This window comes from Mobula hypostoma, chromosome 2, assembly GCF_963921235.1.
Source record: "Mobula hypostoma chromosome 2, sMobHyp1.1, whole genome shotgun sequence".
Taxonomy (NCBI): domain Eukaryota; kingdom Metazoa; phylum Chordata; class Chondrichthyes; order Myliobatiformes; family Myliobatidae; genus Mobula; species Mobula hypostoma.
In genome coordinates, this window is record NC_086098.1 from 124,578,586 (window position 1) to 124,596,446 (window position 17,861).

The 17,861-nt window shown below is 42.4% G+C and overlaps 1 protein-coding gene across 4 annotated transcripts in view; it reads right to left on the reverse strand.

The window, feature by feature from the left end:
• The window catches only part of LOC134342456 (CSC1-like protein 2), a 211,216-nt gene that overhangs the window by 117,440 nt on the left and 75,915 nt on the right, over nucleotides 1-17,861 (reverse strand). For all 4 annotated transcript variants that reach the window (XM_063040606.1, XM_063040605.1, XM_063040607.1 and 1 more), the window contains exon 3: nucleotides 15,583-15,662. In XM_063040606.1, the coding sequence (XP_062896676.1) occupies nucleotides 15,583-15,662 (80 nt within the window). The remainder of the gene's footprint in view (nucleotides 1-15,582; nucleotides 15,663-17,861) is intronic.

A 17,861-nucleotide genomic window follows, 5' to 3' on the forward strand; every position in this document is an offset into this window, starting at 1 on the left:
AACATTTCTTCTAACCTTCCACCAAATCACCTCAACACCCCCCTCAGAGACCACAACAAACTTGGATATATTACACACAAGCCCCTCAACTCAATCAGTATCAGTTGTGAACAGATGGGACCCAGAACCAATACCCGATATTCCATGATCAGAGCCTCCCAATTCAAAAATGATTCTTTAAATCATCTTGCTTTCATCCATCCCTCAACCAATTCTTACACCATTACTATATTACCCCCAATTCCATGAAATAGCTGTTTTCAATAACCTCGTGTTTGACATGGTGAGCAACAAAGTAGTAGAATTGGTACCTCACAGGTGAAGTGACTTGGTTTACTCCACATTCTCCCTGTGACCATGTGGGTTTCCTCTTGGTGCTCCAGTTTCCTACCACATTCCTAAAAAATGTGGGTCGGTAGGTTAATTAGCCACAGAATTGCCCCAATTATGTAGCAGAAGAGTTTAGGGTCAAATTTGATAGGAATGTGAGAATAAAAATGGGTCAGGGCAAGATTAGTATAAAAAAAAGGTGCTGGGATACTAGCATGAATGGCCTTTTTTGTGCTGTATCTTTATGACCGAACTTATCGAAGGAAAGCCTTAAAGCATCAAATGATCCACCTTTATCCGCTCTGGTAGTTACAAACGCAAAAAAATTCCAACTGATTTGCCAAACAATAATGAGGAGTATGAGGATGAGGATGAGGATGATGAGGAGGAGGATGAGGAGGAAGATGAGGAGCAGGAAGCCCTTAACTCTGAGTGGAGTCATCAGGACGCTGTCATGATGGTGTTTTTTCTTTTAGCAGGCTTTCTTATTTTTATGAGGTTGAGTTGCTAGCTCGACGCTCAACCCAGCACGGACGGAAAGCGTGCAAGGGAGCCGGCTGGATTCAAACTCGGGAGCCTTCACTCCGAAGGCCGGCGCTGATGCCACCACGCCACCAGCTGTCTGTTGACCATGTATAATCCCGTTATTATTTCCCAAGTGTCCTGGTATAATTCCTTAATAATATGTTTGCAACACCACTGATGCAAATCTGATGTCAAAGCTCTAGCTTTCTCCTCCATCTCCTTCCTTAAATAGTAGGGTTGCAATCGTTACGATCAAATCTATATAAATTATTCCACAAACTACAGAATTTTGTTAGATAACATCTCCACAGCCATTTCTTTCAAAACTCAGGGATGCGAGTTACCAAATTCCTGGGATTACTTTGCAGTTGATCTAGTTTCTCCAATTCTATTTTTGTGTTAATTTGCATGAATTCACCATTTACCTTAAACCTATAATCCTCCATTATTTCAAGAGTTTAAGCATCATGTTTATCTAGATAGTTCCTAATTTATCCAATAAGTTTCCTACTTTGTGTGTAGAGTCCCACATAAGCCTTTATTTTCACCTTCCTATTTCTACTTAAGTGTTACAATTATAAATTATGCCTATTGTAACACTATATAGAATGTGACGAGAATACACATAAAATTAAGATGTTTGCTGGCCTGGGTTAGCATCAGTGACATCAGCAAGTGGTCTGCCACCTGCCCTCAGGGGAAGGAGAGATAAGGAACAATGGAGCAGCGTCTGGAGATGTGTAATGAAGGGACGGGGGAGAGAGAGCTGTCTGGAGCGGTCCCCCCCCTTTGAACCTTGAACTGTTTGAAGTGATGGACAGGCGATGCCCCAGCAGGGGGATAAAAAGGGACCGGTTCGCTAAGGCGACACACATGCCACCCGAGGTAACGAGACCCTGGAAGCGGTACGCTTCTCATGAGTCGGTGAGAAGTACCAGACAACGGCCAGGGTGGAAAGGTACGATCAGCGGGAACCCGGTGTGTGTCCGCCCTTGCCTGGGTGCCGGGTTCACTGCAGAGGATCGACCGCATCTGGAGGAGGGGTCACAGTCGGTGACCTCAGGTGACATCACCAAGGACCCGCCCAAAATCGCCGGTCTGTGAGTGAAGCCGTGCTGAATGATCAGTTGTTCCTGTTCCCTCTCTCTCTTCCCCCACGTTGTCCATCGCCATGGGAACGATTACTGCGAACTGAACTACTAAACTGGACTGAACTTTGAGTCACTTTGAAATTTGGTCATTTACCCCTAGACAACGATAGAGCTTGATTGATGCTGTTATCTTAATTCTGTGCATATGTGTGTTTAGCATCGTTGAACTGTTGCATTTATTATCCTTTCGATTATTGTGTTGCTTGTTTCTTTAATAAAACTTTCTTAGTTCCAGTACTCCAGACTCCAACTGAGTGATCCATTTCTGCTGGTTTGGCAACCCAGTTACGGGGTACGTAACAAGAAATATTCAATCAGGGCATGGGATCAGCTTTAGCCAAAAACTGACTCAGATACAATGGGCAGAGTAGGCTCGGTTGTGAATTTCAGCATATAGCAAAAGTATAGTTCTGATCACGCTCTACCATTTGTTTGAAACTTATCCCACGATAGCACAAGAAGTGGGATTCCTATACAGCTTAATTGTTTTCCAATATGGACACAATAGGCCAAATGTGACAAACCTCTATCATTCAAGACATCCCCCCACCAATTGTGACTCACCTTAGTACAAGACAGTCACACTTTTGACAACCAAGTTTACAGCATTCAGCCAGGGGACTACAAAAATCCCAAATACTCCAAATTTAGGACAAGAGGCAAGTAAATAAACCTTTATGGTTTTTGCCTCGGACCAGAATTAATTAATTAATTGTTGGGCAAGTCAATAATAGCCACATTGAATAGGTGCGCATGGGAGGAGATCATTCAGCTATTGTGTTTCAATTAAATTTCATCTCTCATATATCATCTCATTTACCAAGTAGTTTATATCCTCCCGATGCAAATTATCCATCACTGAATAGCATCGCTTGTTTTGTATTAACTGCAAAATTTGAAATCCTGCATGACCCATTCTGAAAGAACATCCGTTTGCCACTATTCATTACTGCTGCCTCCATAAGGAGCTTTTTGGTCAGAATGCCACTGTCCCATTAATCACACAAAGAAAAAAAAAAGCCAATTAACCATAGAACCATAGAAACTACAGCACAGAAACAGGCCTTTTGGCCCTTCTTGGCTGTGCCGAACCATTTTCTGCCTAGTCCCACTGACCTGCACACAGACCATATCCCTCCATACACCTCCCATCCATGTATCTGTCCAATTTATTCTTAAATGTTAAAAAAGAACCCGCATTTACCACCTCGTCTGGCAGCTCATTCCATACTCCCACCACTCTGTGTGAAGAAGCCCCCCCTAATGTTCCCTTTAAACTTTTCCCCCCTCACCCTTAACACACGTCCTCTGGTTTTTTTCTCCCCTTGCCTCAGTGGAAAAAGCCTGCTTGCATTCACTCTATCTATACCCATCATAATTTTATATACCTCTATCAAATCTCCCCTCATTCTTCTACGCTCCAGGGAATAAAGTCCTAACCTATTCAACCTTTCTCAGTAACTGAGTTTCTCAAGTCCCGGCAACATCCTTGTAAACCTTCTCTGCACTCTTTCAACCTTATTTATATCCTTCCTGTAATTTGGTGACCAAAACTGAACACAATACTCCAGATTCGGCCTCACCAATGCCTTATACAACCTCATCATAACATTCTAGCTCTTATACTCAATACTTCGATTAATAAAGGCCAATGTACCAAAAGCTCTCTTTATGACCCTATCTACCTGTGACGCCACTTTTAGGGAATTTTGTATCTGTATTCCCAGATCCCTCTGTTCCACTGCACTCAGTGCCTTAGCATTAACCCTGTATGTTCTACCTTGGTTTGTCCTTCCAACATGCAATACCTCACACTTGTCTGTATTAAACTCCATCTGCCATTTTTCAGCCCATTTTTCCAGCTGGTCCAAGCCCCTCTGCAGGCTCTGAAAACCTTCCTCACTGTCTACTACACTTCCAATCTTTGTATCATCAGCAAATTTGCTGATCCAATTTACCACGTTATCATCCAGATCATTGATATAGATGACAAATAACAATGGACCCAGCACAGATATCTGTGGCACACCACTAGTCACAGGCCTCCACTCGGAGAAGCAATTCTCTACTACCACTCTTTGGCTTCTTCCATTGAGCCAATGTCTAATCCAATTTACCACCTCTCCATGTATACCTAGCAACTGAATTTTCCTAACTAACCTCCCATGCGGAACCTTGTCAAAGGCCTTACTGAAGTCCATGTAGACAATATCCACTGCCTTCCCTTCATCCACTTTCCTGGTAACCTCCTCGAAAAACTCCCAATAGATTGGTCAAACATGACCTACCACGCACAAAGCCATGTTGACTCTCCCTAATAAGTCCCTGTCTATCCAAATGCTTGTAGATTCTGTCTCTTAGTACTCCCTCCAATAACTTATCTACTACCGACGTTAAACTTACCGGCCTATAATTTCCCGGACTACTTTTCGATCCTTTTTTAAACAACGGAACAAACATGAGCCACTCTCCAATCTTCTGGCACCTCACCTGTAGACAGCGACATTTTAAATATTTCTGCCAGCGCCCCTGCAATTTCAACACTAGTCTCCTTCAAGGTCCGAGGGAACACCCTGTCAGGTCCCGGGGATTTATCCACTTTAATTTTCCTCAAGACAGCAAGGACCTCCTCCTTTTCGATCTGTACAGTTTCCATGATCTCACTACTTGTTTCCCTTAATTCCATAGACTTCATGCCTGTTTCCTTAGTAAATACAGACGCAAAAAACCTATTTAAGATCTCCCCCATTTCCTTTGGTTCCACACATAGCCGACCACTCTGATCTTCAAGAGGACCAATTTTATCCCTTACAATCCTTTTGCTCTTAATATACCTGTAAAAGCCCTTTGGATTATCCTTCACTTTGACTGCCAAGGCAACCTCGTGTCTTCTTTTAGCCCTCCTGATTTCTTTCTTAAGTATTTTCTTGCACTTCTTATACTCCTCAAGCACCTTATTTACTCCCTGCTCCCTATACTCCCTCTTCTTCTTTATCAGAGTTGCAATATCCCTTGAGAACCAAGGTTCCTTATTCCTATTCACTTTGCCTTTAATCCTGACAGGAACATACAAATTCTGCACTCTCAAAATTTCTCCTTTGAAGGCTTCCCACCTACCGATCACATCCTTGCCAGAGAACAACCTATCCCAATCCATGCTTTTTAGATCCTTTCTCATTTCTTCAAATTTGGCCTTCTTCCAGTTAAGAACCTCAACCCTAGGACCAGATCTATCCTTGTCCATGATCAAGTTGAAACTAATAGTGTTATGATCACTGGAACCAAAGTGCTCCCCTACACAGACTTCCGTCACTTGTCCTAACTCATTTCTTAACAGGAGATCCAATATTGCATCCCCTCTAGTTGGTCCCTCTATATATTGATTTAGAAAACTTTCCTGAACACATTTTACAAACTCTAAACCATCTAGACCCCTAACAGTATGGGAGTTCCAATCAATATTTGGAAAATTAAAATCCCCTACCACCACAACTTTATGCTTCCTGCAGTTGCCTGCTATCTCTCTGCAGATATGCTCTTCCAATTCTCGTTGACTATTGGGTGGTCTGTAATACAATCCCACTAATGTGCCCATACCTTTCCTGTTTCTCAGCTCCACCCATAAGGACTCAGTAGACAAGCCCTCTAATCTGTCCTGCCTGAGCACTGCTGTAATATTTTCCCTAACAAGCAATGCTACTCCCCCACCTTTCATTCCTCTGCCTTGATCACATCTGAAACATCGGAACCCTGGAATATTAAGCTGCCAGTCCTGCCCCTCCCGTAGCCAAGTTTCACTAATTGCTATAATGTCATAATTCCACGTGTCAATCCATGCCCTCAACTCATCCGCCTTCCCTGCAATACTCCTAGCATTGAAATATATACACCTCAGAAGATTTTTACCACCACTCACAACCTTTCTATTAGCGGATTTGCTTGAACTTTTAACATCATTTATTTTCACCCCAGCCACACTGTCAGCTCTGGCACTCTGGTTCCCATCCCCCTGCAAATCTAGTTTAAAGCCTCCCCAGTAGCACTAACAAACCTCCCTGAAAGGATATTGGTCCCCCTGTAGTTCAAGTGTAACCCGTCTCTCTTGTACAGGTCCCATCTGCCCCAGAAGAAGTCCCAATTATCCTGAAATCTGAAACCCTGCCCCCTACACCAGTTCCTCAGCCACTTGTTCATCCTCCAGAGCATCCTATTCCTACCCTCACTGGCATGTAGCACAGGTAGCAATCCTGAGATTACCACCCTCGAGGTCCTGCTTTTCAACTTCCTACCAAGCTCTCTATACTCACTCTCCAGGACCTCCTCACTCTTCCTTGCTATGACATTAGTACCGATGTGCACCACGACATCTGGCTGATCACCCTCCCACTTCAGAATGTCATGCAATTGATCAGAGACATCCTTGACCCTGGCACCCAAGAGGCAACAAACCATCCTGGATTCTCTATCACGAAAACAGAACCTCCTATCTGCACCTCTAACTATCGAGTCCCCTATCACTACCGCTCTCCCCTTTTTCCACCCTCCCTTCTGCACTGCAGAGCCAGACTCAGTGCCAGTGATCCGGCTACTGCAGCTTGTCCCAGGTAAGTCATCCCCCCCAACAGTATCCAATGCGGTATACTTGTTGTTGAGGGGAATGGCCACAGGGAAACCCTGCTCTGCCTGCCTTTTCCTCTTCCCTCGCCTGACAGTGACCCAATTACCTGTCCTCTGCTCCTTTGGCATAACTACCTCCCTGTAGCTACTATCTATAATCTCCTCATTCTCCCGAATGATCTGCAGGTCATCCAGCTCCTGCTCTACTTCCCTAACGCGGTTTGTCAGGAGCTGCAGCTGGATGCACTTCCTGCAGGTGTCATTGTCAGGGACACCGGAGGGCTCCCTGACTTCCCACATCCTGCAAGAGGAGCATTCCAACATCCTGCCTGGCATTCTCACTGCACTAAACAATCTGAACAAAAAACTTATCGGAACCTACCCTGGCCTCTGCCTGTTTGAGCCAAAGCCTGCTTGAGGCAAAGCCGTCCCACTCTGACTCAGTCCACTCCGACGATGGCCGCTGTTATATGGCGGTCTGCTTTTAAACTTTGGCGCGCTACGTCATGCGCCTGCGCAGTGCAGACCCTTCTCCCCGAGCAGTGTTTAAAAAAAAAACGACTTTTTCTACCCGAGTTCTTCACTCCCTTCTCAGCTGCTTGCTTCGACTGAAATTATTTCTCTCCTCATTTTTTTAAAAAAGTTATCCAAGATACCGATATACAAAGACAAATATTAAACTTAAAGTATAATTAATGCCCAAACCGTTAGGTGGTCCAGGAAAGGCAATGATCACTAATTCATGTCCTTAATAAAAAATGTTAAAATATAGTGAGCACTAAGTTACAATCACATGTAGGTTAAGCCAAGAGTCAGTCTTCTAACCAAGAAAGGGATTGTGAATGGGAGAAGTATGTTTGAAATAGGAAATAAATTTTAGTTCGTCTGATTTTGGTAATGGTCTTCACAAAGATTTTGTTTCTTGCTGTGTGCAAATTTTAATAATATTTCAGTTATATTTTAGTTTCTCGGCAAAGAAGTTCACTTCTGTTCCATGGAGACACAAGATACTGCAGACATTAAAAAAAAAACAAAATGCTGAAGAAACTCAGCAGACAGGCAGCATCTGTGGAGGGAAGCAGACAATCGGTCTTTTGAGTCAAATCTCTTCATCAGTCCAGATTTTTTTACTTCATTATTAATCCAATCTAGTGAGGAATTATACAAAATTTGTGTCAAAAATTAGTTGGTTCACTTTTAAACAACCAGTAAAGCCACAAGAAACAGGAAAATTAAATAAGTAGACAGCTCCAATGATAGAACAAATCTAATTGTTTTTTTTGGCATGTGCATGCGTGCATGTGCGTCTGCGCGTCCGTGTGTGTGCGATGTTGGCGGGACGATGTCTTTTTCATGCCTTTACAAGGCGCAGAGCGAGAGAGAGACTGTGTGGCGCACCACTCCTCACACAGATATTTCACAGTATTTTTCCCCTTTATTTTACAAGGTCGAGTTGCGATCTTGACATTCAATCCAGCACGGATGAAAAGCGTACTTGGGAACAGACCCGACTGGGTTCGAACCCGGGAACCTCCGTTCCAGAGTCCGGCGCTAATGTCATTGCGCCACCAGCCAGTTCAGAACAAACCTAATTTCATTGTAGAGAAAATGATGGATGCCAAAGAAAAGAGGAAATGTGTGACGATGTTTTGGACCACACACAAATTACCAGCAAAACGTGACCTGAAAGCATATTAAGATCAATAAATCCCTAGAGTGTATCCTCAGACCTTATTGGAAACTAGGGAAGAAATTGTGGAGGCCCATTTGCTTCATCTTTAGCCACAGGTGAAGCTTTGAAGACTAATATACCATTATTTAAGGTCAACAAAGAAAAGCTAGGGAACTACAGGTCAGTGCATCTATCATCAGTTGTGGCAAGTTACTGCAAGGGATTCTGAGGGACGGGATTTATCAACTTTCGGGCAGGCAAGATCTCATGAGGAATACTCAGTGTAGCTTTGTATGTGAGGAATTGTATGAGACTAATCTCAGTTTTCAAAGAGGCAACCAAAAGAACTGATGAGGGTAGAGTAGTGGATGTACTTTTCAAGGACTTTAGCAAGGCATTTGACTAGGACCTACATGGCAGACTGGTCTTAAAGCTTATATCCAGGGAGATATAGCTAAATTAATTCATAATTGGCTCAACAGTAGGAAGCAAGGGTAATGGCTCCAGACCGTCCTTGCACTGGAGGCCTGTGACTAGCGGTGTGCCACAGAGATTGGTGCTGGAAGCCTAATGTGCCACATGCCTTCACCAATCTGACACACCTTTCAGCCAAGGCACTTGTTATCCTTGGTCTGTCTGTGTTACAACACTCTCCAAGGCCCAAGAATCCACTGTACAAGTCCTACCTTGGTTTGACTTCCCCAAATGCAGCACTTCACACTTAACTGAATTGAACATCATTTGGCCCACTTTCATAGCTGATTCCCCATACCTAGAGGTCTCCTGTGATTTTCTTCATTGTCAATGATGCCACCTGTTTTAATGGGTAGCAGTGTAGTGTAGCAGTTAGCAGACCACCTTCCAGTGCAAGTGATCATCAAGCTCTGGTTCACTTCCTGCCACTATCTGTAAAGAATCTCCATGTTCTGCCCGTGACCATATGGGTTTCCCCGGGGTGCTCTGGTTTCCTCCCACATTCTAAAGATGTATAGGTTAGGATGAGTAAATTGTGGGTTTATTATATTGGTGCTGGAAGCATGGCAACAGTTGTGGGCTGCCCCCAGCATATCCTCTGACTGTTGGCTATTGATGCAAAAGCCACATTTCGAGGTACATGTGACAAATAAAGCTAATCTTTCTTTTTCTTTGTTGTTCATTTGGATGTGAATGTATAAGGCATGGTTAGCAAGTTTGTGGATATTAAAGTACATGGCATTTTTGACAATGAAGAAAATTACAAATGGATCTTAGGTACAGGGGCAATCAGATGTAAGATGGTCTGATGACTAGCAAATGTCTTTCAATTCAGAAAAGTGTGAAGTGTTGCATATAGGAAAGTCAAATCAAGGTAGGACTTGTCAAGTGGATGCTTGCGTCCTGGGGAGTATCGTGGAACAGCGGGACCAAGGATAACAAGTACCTAGTTTGCTGAAAGAGGCATCACATATAGACGGGTTGGTAAAGGCATTTGGCAGATTGGCCTTTATCAGTCATGGCAATGAGTCTACGAATGTTATGCTGCAGATGCACAAGACATTGGTGAGAATGCACTTGTGTTGTGTACTGTTTAGGTTGGCCTGCTATATAGGAAGGGCATCATTAAAATGGAAAGAAGAATGCAGAGAAGAATTTTACAAAGATATTGCCAGGATTAGAGGACAAGAGTTATAGGGAGAGAGTAGGTAGGTTTGAACTTTATTCTTTGGAATGTAGGAGAGTGAGAGATGGCCTTATAAAAGTATACCATGAGGGGTTTAGATTTGGTGATTGCCAGTATTTTTCCCTCAGGGAAGAAGAGTTTAAAAACTTAAGATTTAAGGTGAGAAATGAAAGATTTGAAAAGGGACTAGGGGGCAGTTTCACACAGGGGGTGGTGTATATATGAAGGAGCTGCCAGACAATGAGGTTAAGGTGGGTACTGTAACCACATTTATAAGGCATTTAAATAAGAAAATAGATAGGAGGGTTTTAGAGGGATATGGGTTAAATGCAGGTAAATGGGACTGGGATGGGGAGCATCATGGTTAGCACTGACAAATTGGGCCAAATGGCTTGGGTCCATGCTGTATTACATTATGACTTTATAACATCAGTATCAAAATACTTCAAATCTGAATTTACCCAAAGATATATTCTTGTACTATTCAATGTTGTATATGGAATAATGATTCACCAGCCATTTTTAATGATTATAGAGCAGACAAATAGAAAAACTGAAAAATATGGAACATACTATGGACTAGTATTTGTAGGGTCATCATCAGTAAATGATCTGTCACACCTTAGCCATGCAATACTATTACAATCAAAACAAAACTGGAATCAAATGATTGTAAGACAGATTTAAATGACACATAGCCCATGATGATAAGAATGGGCTTTTTAGAACCAGTTACATCAGTGGGCCATTTCACACAGATTTCTGATTAGCATATATGAATTAAATATGGTTTAAAATTTGAACTAATACATATTAATATAAAAACATTACATTAAAAACATACTTTTCTTAAAAATAAGATGACAACATAATAATTTGGAACAGTGGTGATGGGATACAGGTGAAGTGTGATGTAATGTTATGTGAAACTTCTTTGACAAGACTAAAATCCAGAGGTCAAATGTTATAGAAGCTGATAAAATACTTATTCCTTCATCCAACACTTTTAGCATCCTTATATTGATGCTTTTAGTAACCAAAAATTGATTTGCTGAAAAGCACTTTACAAAATAGCTCAAACACGAGGAAATCTGCAGATGCTGGAATTTCAAGCAATTTCAGTCCTAACAAAGGGTCTCCGCCCGAAACGTTGACTGTACTTCTTCCTAGAGATGCTGCCTGGCCTGCTGCGTTCACCAGCAACTTTTATGTGTGTTGTTTACAAAATAGCTGCTTGGATTTCTGGCATGCTCCTTTTTAATCAATTTAGAATTATTGACCAATGATAGACCCTTGAATGATTAGCTCAGTTTATTGCTAATCATAACAACAACAGGATGATAATTTGAACCACTAAATAAAGTAAACGAAGTTTTAAAAAATTAACAATTTATTCTAGAAAGATTATCTAAATTAGGGAGATCAGGAGGTGGGGCAGAAAAGTGAGTCAGTGCTTATTTTAGAAACAAAAGTCATAAATTAGGAATCATTTCAACTATATGCAGAGGTACTGTTACAGCATGAATTGCAAACTACAATTAGTCTCAATGATGCATAGAAATGGATTTCAGTACCCTGAACTGAGGAGCTGCTTAAAGCATCCTGGCCTATGAGAAATAAACTCACAGGTGTCCTACGTTAATTCCCACCTATCATGTGTTTTGACTTCAACTTCTCCAACCCAGTCCCTTCCCGTTCCACCCCCACCAGCAAAAAATACTTCAAAATTTCATATTTAAAATTTAAACCAAATTTAAATCAACAGAACATCTTACAGGATCTCAGGTGCTAACCAAAGATAGTTAGTTTTAATGAAGGGTAATTTGCATATTTATTTGGGTGACATTATACGAGGGGTGATTGATAAGTTTGTGGCCTAAGGTAGAAGAAGTCAATTTTAGAAAACCTAGCACAATTTATTTTTCCTACATTTACACACTTAGTCTAGTGATTGTGGAGCATACGGATCCTTTCTTTGTAGAAGTCAGTGTCTTGGACCTCCAGAAGTGGTCCACAGCAGGGGTGATTGTTAAGTTCGTGACCTAAGGTAGAAGGAGATGAGTTAACTTCAAACTTTCTGCATTTTCACTCAGAGTTGAACTGCATGTGCACGTAACGAGAGCTGTATAATTCATCTCCTCCTACCCTAGGTCAATCACCCCTACTGTGGACCACCTGGAGGTCCAAGACGCTCTCGTTACATGCACATGCAGTTCAACTCTGAGTGATTATGCAGAAAGTTTGAAGTTAATAACTCAATTCCTCTTAACTTAGGCCACAAACTTATCAATCACCCCTGCTGTGGACCACTTCTACAAAGAAGAGATCCGTATGCTCCACGACCACTGGACTAAGTGTGTACATGTAGGAGGGGACTATGTCGAAAAATAACTGGGCAAGGTTTTCTAAAATTGACTCCTTCTACTTTAGGCTACGAACTTATCAATCACCCCTCGTATATGGAAATGGACTAGGTTACAAGCTGGCAGATGTAAATTGCATTAGCGATATTGATAAATTCAGTGATAAGTAAACAGAGTCAGAATCAGGCTCATTATGACATTCTTGAATGATGCAAAATTTGTTTTGTGCAGCAGTACTGTGCAAAGACATTAAATGATAAATTACAAGCTACATAAATAGCAATGCAAAAAGGAATGATGAGATAGTGTTTGTGGACCAGAAACCTAATGATGGTAGGGAAGAAGCTGCTTCTGAATTGTTAAATGTGGGTCTTCATCAGGATTGGTAAAGAAGGGGGCAGAAGGCAGAATAAGAAGGTGGAAGAGAGTGCTAAATGAGGACAAATTGGCAGGTGATAGGTGAGACCAGGTGATGAGAAAGGTAGGAAAGTGGAGGAGAGGGGATGAAGTAAGAAGTTGGGAGTTGTAAGAGGTAAAGGGATGAAGAAGAACTCTAATAGGAGAAGATAGTGGACCATGGAAGAAAGGGAATGATAAGGGAACCAGAGGGAGGTGATGAGCAGGTGAGAAGAGAGAAGTGAAAGGGTAACCAGAATGGGGAATAACAAAAGCGAGGTGAGGAGGTGTAGTAATTATCAGAAGTTAGAGAAATCAATGTTCGTGGCATCAAGTTGGAGGCTATCCAGACAAAAGATGAGATGTTGCTCCTCCAACCCATCGTGGTCTCATCGTGGCAGTAGAGGAGGCCATGGACACAATGAGCACGGGAGTTCAAATTGAACGGAGTAAGCATGCTCAATGAAGCAGTACCTCAATCTGCACTGAGCCATTGGCATGCCACCTGCACTGCATTAATTCTAGAGTAATACAACATTTAACTGCACTGCATGCAATTCAGTGTGGTATTACTCCAGGATTCTGATGGAACACTGACCTGTATGACATGTACCAATATGAGAATACAAAGGTGATGTAGGACACTGGTCTAATTCTATCTGCACACTACTGAATTGAATTGACTTTATTTCTTACACCTTTCATATATATGAGTAAAAATCTTTACGTTATGTGTCTAAATGTGCAATTTATAGTAATTTATAATAAATAGTATGTACAGCAGGGCAGTCAATATAACATAGAAATACAATTGCATCAGCATGAATTAATCAGTCTGATGGCCTGGTGGAAGAAGCTGTTCTGGACCCTGTTTCCCGGATGGTAGCAGCTGAAACAGTTTGTATTTGGGGTGACTTGGGTCCCCAATGACACACTAGAAAGGATACGATGATTTTGAGGGAGTCCTAAATTCACTAATGACCCAGGACTTAAAGGATAGGTCACAGAAACAGTGATTCATTTGAATTACTTTATAACAGCGAAGGTAGTATCTACTATTTAAAGTTAACAGATTTCCATTGGATGCTGAGAACCTGTTGCTGCAAGTGGGATAGACAGAAGAGGCTATAAAATCTTAGTCAGATTATTCTGAAATTACATAGAAACATAGAAACATAGAAAATAGGTGCAGGAGTAGGCCATTCGGCCCTTCGAGCCTGCACCGCCATTTATTATGATCATGGCTGATCATCCAACTCAGAACCCAGCCTTCCCTCCATACCCCCTGACCCCTGTAGCCACAAGGGCCATATCTAACTTCCTTTTAAACATAGCTAATGAACTGGCCTCAACAGTTTGCTGTGGCAGAGAATTCCACAGATTCACCACTCTCTGTGTGAAGAAGTTTTTCCTAACCTCGGTCCTAAAAGGCTTCCCCTCTATCCTCAAACTGTGACCCCTCGTTCTAGACCTCCCCAACATCGGGAACAATCTTCCTGCATCTAGCCTGTCCAATCCCTTTAGGATCTTATACGTTTCAATCAGATCCCCCCTCAATCTTCTAAATTCCAACGAGTACAAGCCCAGTTCATCCAGTCTTTCTTCATATGAAAGACCTGCCATCCCAGGAATCAATCTGGTGAACCTTCTTTGTACTCCCTCTATGGCAAAGATGTCTTTCCTCAGATTAGGGGACCAAAACTGCACACAATACTCCAGGTGTGGTCTCACCAAGGCCTTGTACAACTGCAGTAGTACCTCCCTGCTCCTGTACTCGAATCCTCTCGCTATAAATGCCAGCATACCGTTCGCCTTTTTCACCGCCTGCTGTACCTGCATGCCCACTTTCAATGACTGGTGTATAATGACACCCAGGTCTCGTTGCACCTCCCCTTTTCCTAATCGGCCACCATTCAGATAATAATCTGTTTTCCTATTTTTGCCACCAAAGTGGATAACTTCACATTTATCCACATTAAATTGCATCTGCCATGAGTTTGCCCACTCACCCAACCTATCCAAGTCACCCTGCATCCTCTTAGCATCCTCCTCACTGCTAACACTGCCACCCAGCTTCGTGTCATCCGCAAACTTGGAGATGCTGCATTTAATTCCCTCATCCAAGTCATTAATATATATTGTAAACAACTGGGGTCCCAGCACTGAGCCTTGCGGTACCCCACTAGTCACCGCCTGCCATTCTGAAAAGGTCCCGTTTATTCCCACTCTTTGCTTCCTGTCTGCTAACCAATTCTCCACCCACACCAATACCTTACCCCCAATACCGTGTGCTTTAAGTTTGCACACTAATCTCCTATGTGGGACCTTGTCAAAAGCCTTTTGAAAATCCAAATATACCACATCCACTGGTTCTCCCCTATCCACTCTACTAGTTACATCCTCAAAAAATTCTATGAGATTCGTCAGACATGATTTTCCTTTCACAAATCCATGCTGACTTTGTCCGATCATTTCACCGCTTTCCAAATGTGCTGTTATCACATCCTTGATAACTGACTCCAGCAGTTTCCCCACCACCGACGTTAGGCTAACCGGCCTATAATTCCCCGGTTTCTCTCTCCCTCCTTTTTTAAAAAGTGGGGTTACATTAGCCACCCTCCAATCCTCAGGAACTAGTCCAGAATCTAACGAGTTTTGAAAAATTATCACTAATGCATCCACTATTTCTTGGGCCACTTCCTTAAGCACTCTGGGATGCAGACCAAATCAGAGTCTTCACTCAAACATGCAGAATCTGAAAATCAGTCTAACAAAAAAATTGTTATAGGTTAGGAAGTATTGTGGTCCTTCAATACTACCTAATAGCAACAGAAATATTAACAAAGAAGACTACTTCATGCTGTTTACCTGTCAGCATCCGAAACCAGTGCAAGACGCCCATAATCCCAGGCCAGTTTCCGTAGAACAGAGAACGCAAACAAGAGTGCCTAAAATAAAAGCGAAAGAGATGAAAACATAGCTAATATACAACAAATCTGTACTGTACATTCCAAGTTCAACAATAGCAATGGTCTTAATTGACTTATTCTGTGTACCTGACCTTGGGCTTGCATATCCCAGCAGAGTTGAGTAAAGGCTGGTTTATACTTGTGCATACGGGCTATGCCATAGGCCTGATTTATACTTTTGCAAAGCCCTACGCCGTAGCGAGCATACATAGTTGTGTCTGCGTTGCTCTGCAATTCACCACGAAAACGCTAGTTGGCAGTGGGGTTTCTATGTAACTGTGTTGAGTTTCTTTGTGAGAGAATGGACGAGGAAATGCATTTCAAATATTTTCGGATGTCGGCAGGTAGATTTGACAAGGTTTATTGTCTCCAACCATTTATTTCACATCAGTGTACAGACATGGCCGAGAAAAGCAACCGGAAATACGTAGGAGGAAATGCGATGCTACCAAGTGGACCAATCACAGTTGTTGCAGTCTGCGTCGCCGTGACGTGTGAGTTACATTTTTGGGGAGGTGCACGTCACCCTACGGCGTACATTTGACGCAGAAGTATAAATTGGGCTTAACCCAAGTTATATCGGCATAACATATTTGTCATCTTCATTTACTTGCAGCTGCCCGGAACGCCAAGATAAGGCAATATCATGAAGGAAGTTGGCAAGCAACGCACCAAAATGCTGGAGGAACTCAGCAGGCCAGGCAGCACCTATGGAAAAAAGTACTGTCGATGTTTTGGGCCAAGACCCTTCAGCAGGACTGGAGAGAAAAGCTGAGGAGTAGATTTTAAAGATAGGGGAAGGGGTGAGGGAAACACAAGGTGATAGGTGAAACCTGAAGTGGGGTGGGGAATGAAGTAAAGAGTCGAACTGTACTCTTTTCTAGAGATGCAGCCTGGCCTGCTGAGTTCCTCCAGCATTTTGTGTGGGTTGTCTGGATTTCCAGCGTCTGTAAATTTTCTTTTGTTTGTGAAGGGATTTGGCAAGATCACTTTCATCATGCACTTCCCATATTTCTGCTCTCATTCTTTCCCCTCCAGGGGAAAACTCTCCCCACTTCACATTCTACCCCACCAGCTCCTTTTCATTCCTCCCCCACCACCCCTGGGATGGAGAAAGTGTCTATTCTAATCTGCTGCATGTCTTCAACTCCTACATTATTTTGTCTGTGTTCTCACTCTAACTGCTTCCATTCATTTATTAATTAGATAATCCTGTTTACAGTTCATCTCTGTGGTCACCCTGGTTTTACACTATTAGAACTGTTCCACTGCCTTTCTATTGATGCAACTCAACCTGCTGAGTATTTCCGGCATCTGTTTTTGAGTGCTTCCCTTTGGTCAATGTTCTGTACATTTCCAAATTACATGGATGTATTAGTAATCGGTCAAAGGAAGATGAGGAAAATTATTGATTTGAATTTGGTAAATTCAAATCATTTAGCCCTTAGATCAGCTTTATTTTTACAATGAGTCAATACAATACCTTGCATTATTTATTATTATTCTTTGGTTGCAATATGTCATACATACAAGAATTGACAATCTGCATAAACTGAAAGGTGGGCCTCAAAGTTTAATGCATTTGGATTTATTTTTTGTTGTGTACGCAGCCAAGTTTGGAAACCTGGAACACAAAAAAAAAATCACAGGAGCAGAAGGCCACTCATCTCTTCAAACTTAGAGAGATGGGATTGTTATTTTGCACACAATAACTGTGCTGGACTACGCAGATCAATATTCATGACCTTCTACAGATGCTCAGTAGAGAGCATCATAACGTGCATAACATGATCACTGCATGGTACAGAAACTGCCCTGCAGTGGACAGGAAGGCTCTACAACAGGTAGTCAAAACGGTCCAATGCATCACCAGCACCAGTCCATCTGCCATCATATATACGGAAAGGTGCCGGAAAAAGGCCAACAATATAATGAAAGATACCACCCACCCTGCTCATGAACTGTTGGTCCCACTCCCATCAGGGAGGAGGCTACACAGTATTCTAGCCATGACTTTTTATAGGCATCATTAGTCTCCTGAGACCATGGATTTGCATTTTGGAAGGTTTCCAGGGCGCAGACCTGGGCAAGGTTGTATGGAAGACCAGCAGTTGCCCATGCTGCAAGTCTCCCCTCTCCATGCCACCAATGTTGTCCAAGGGAAGGGCATGAGGACCC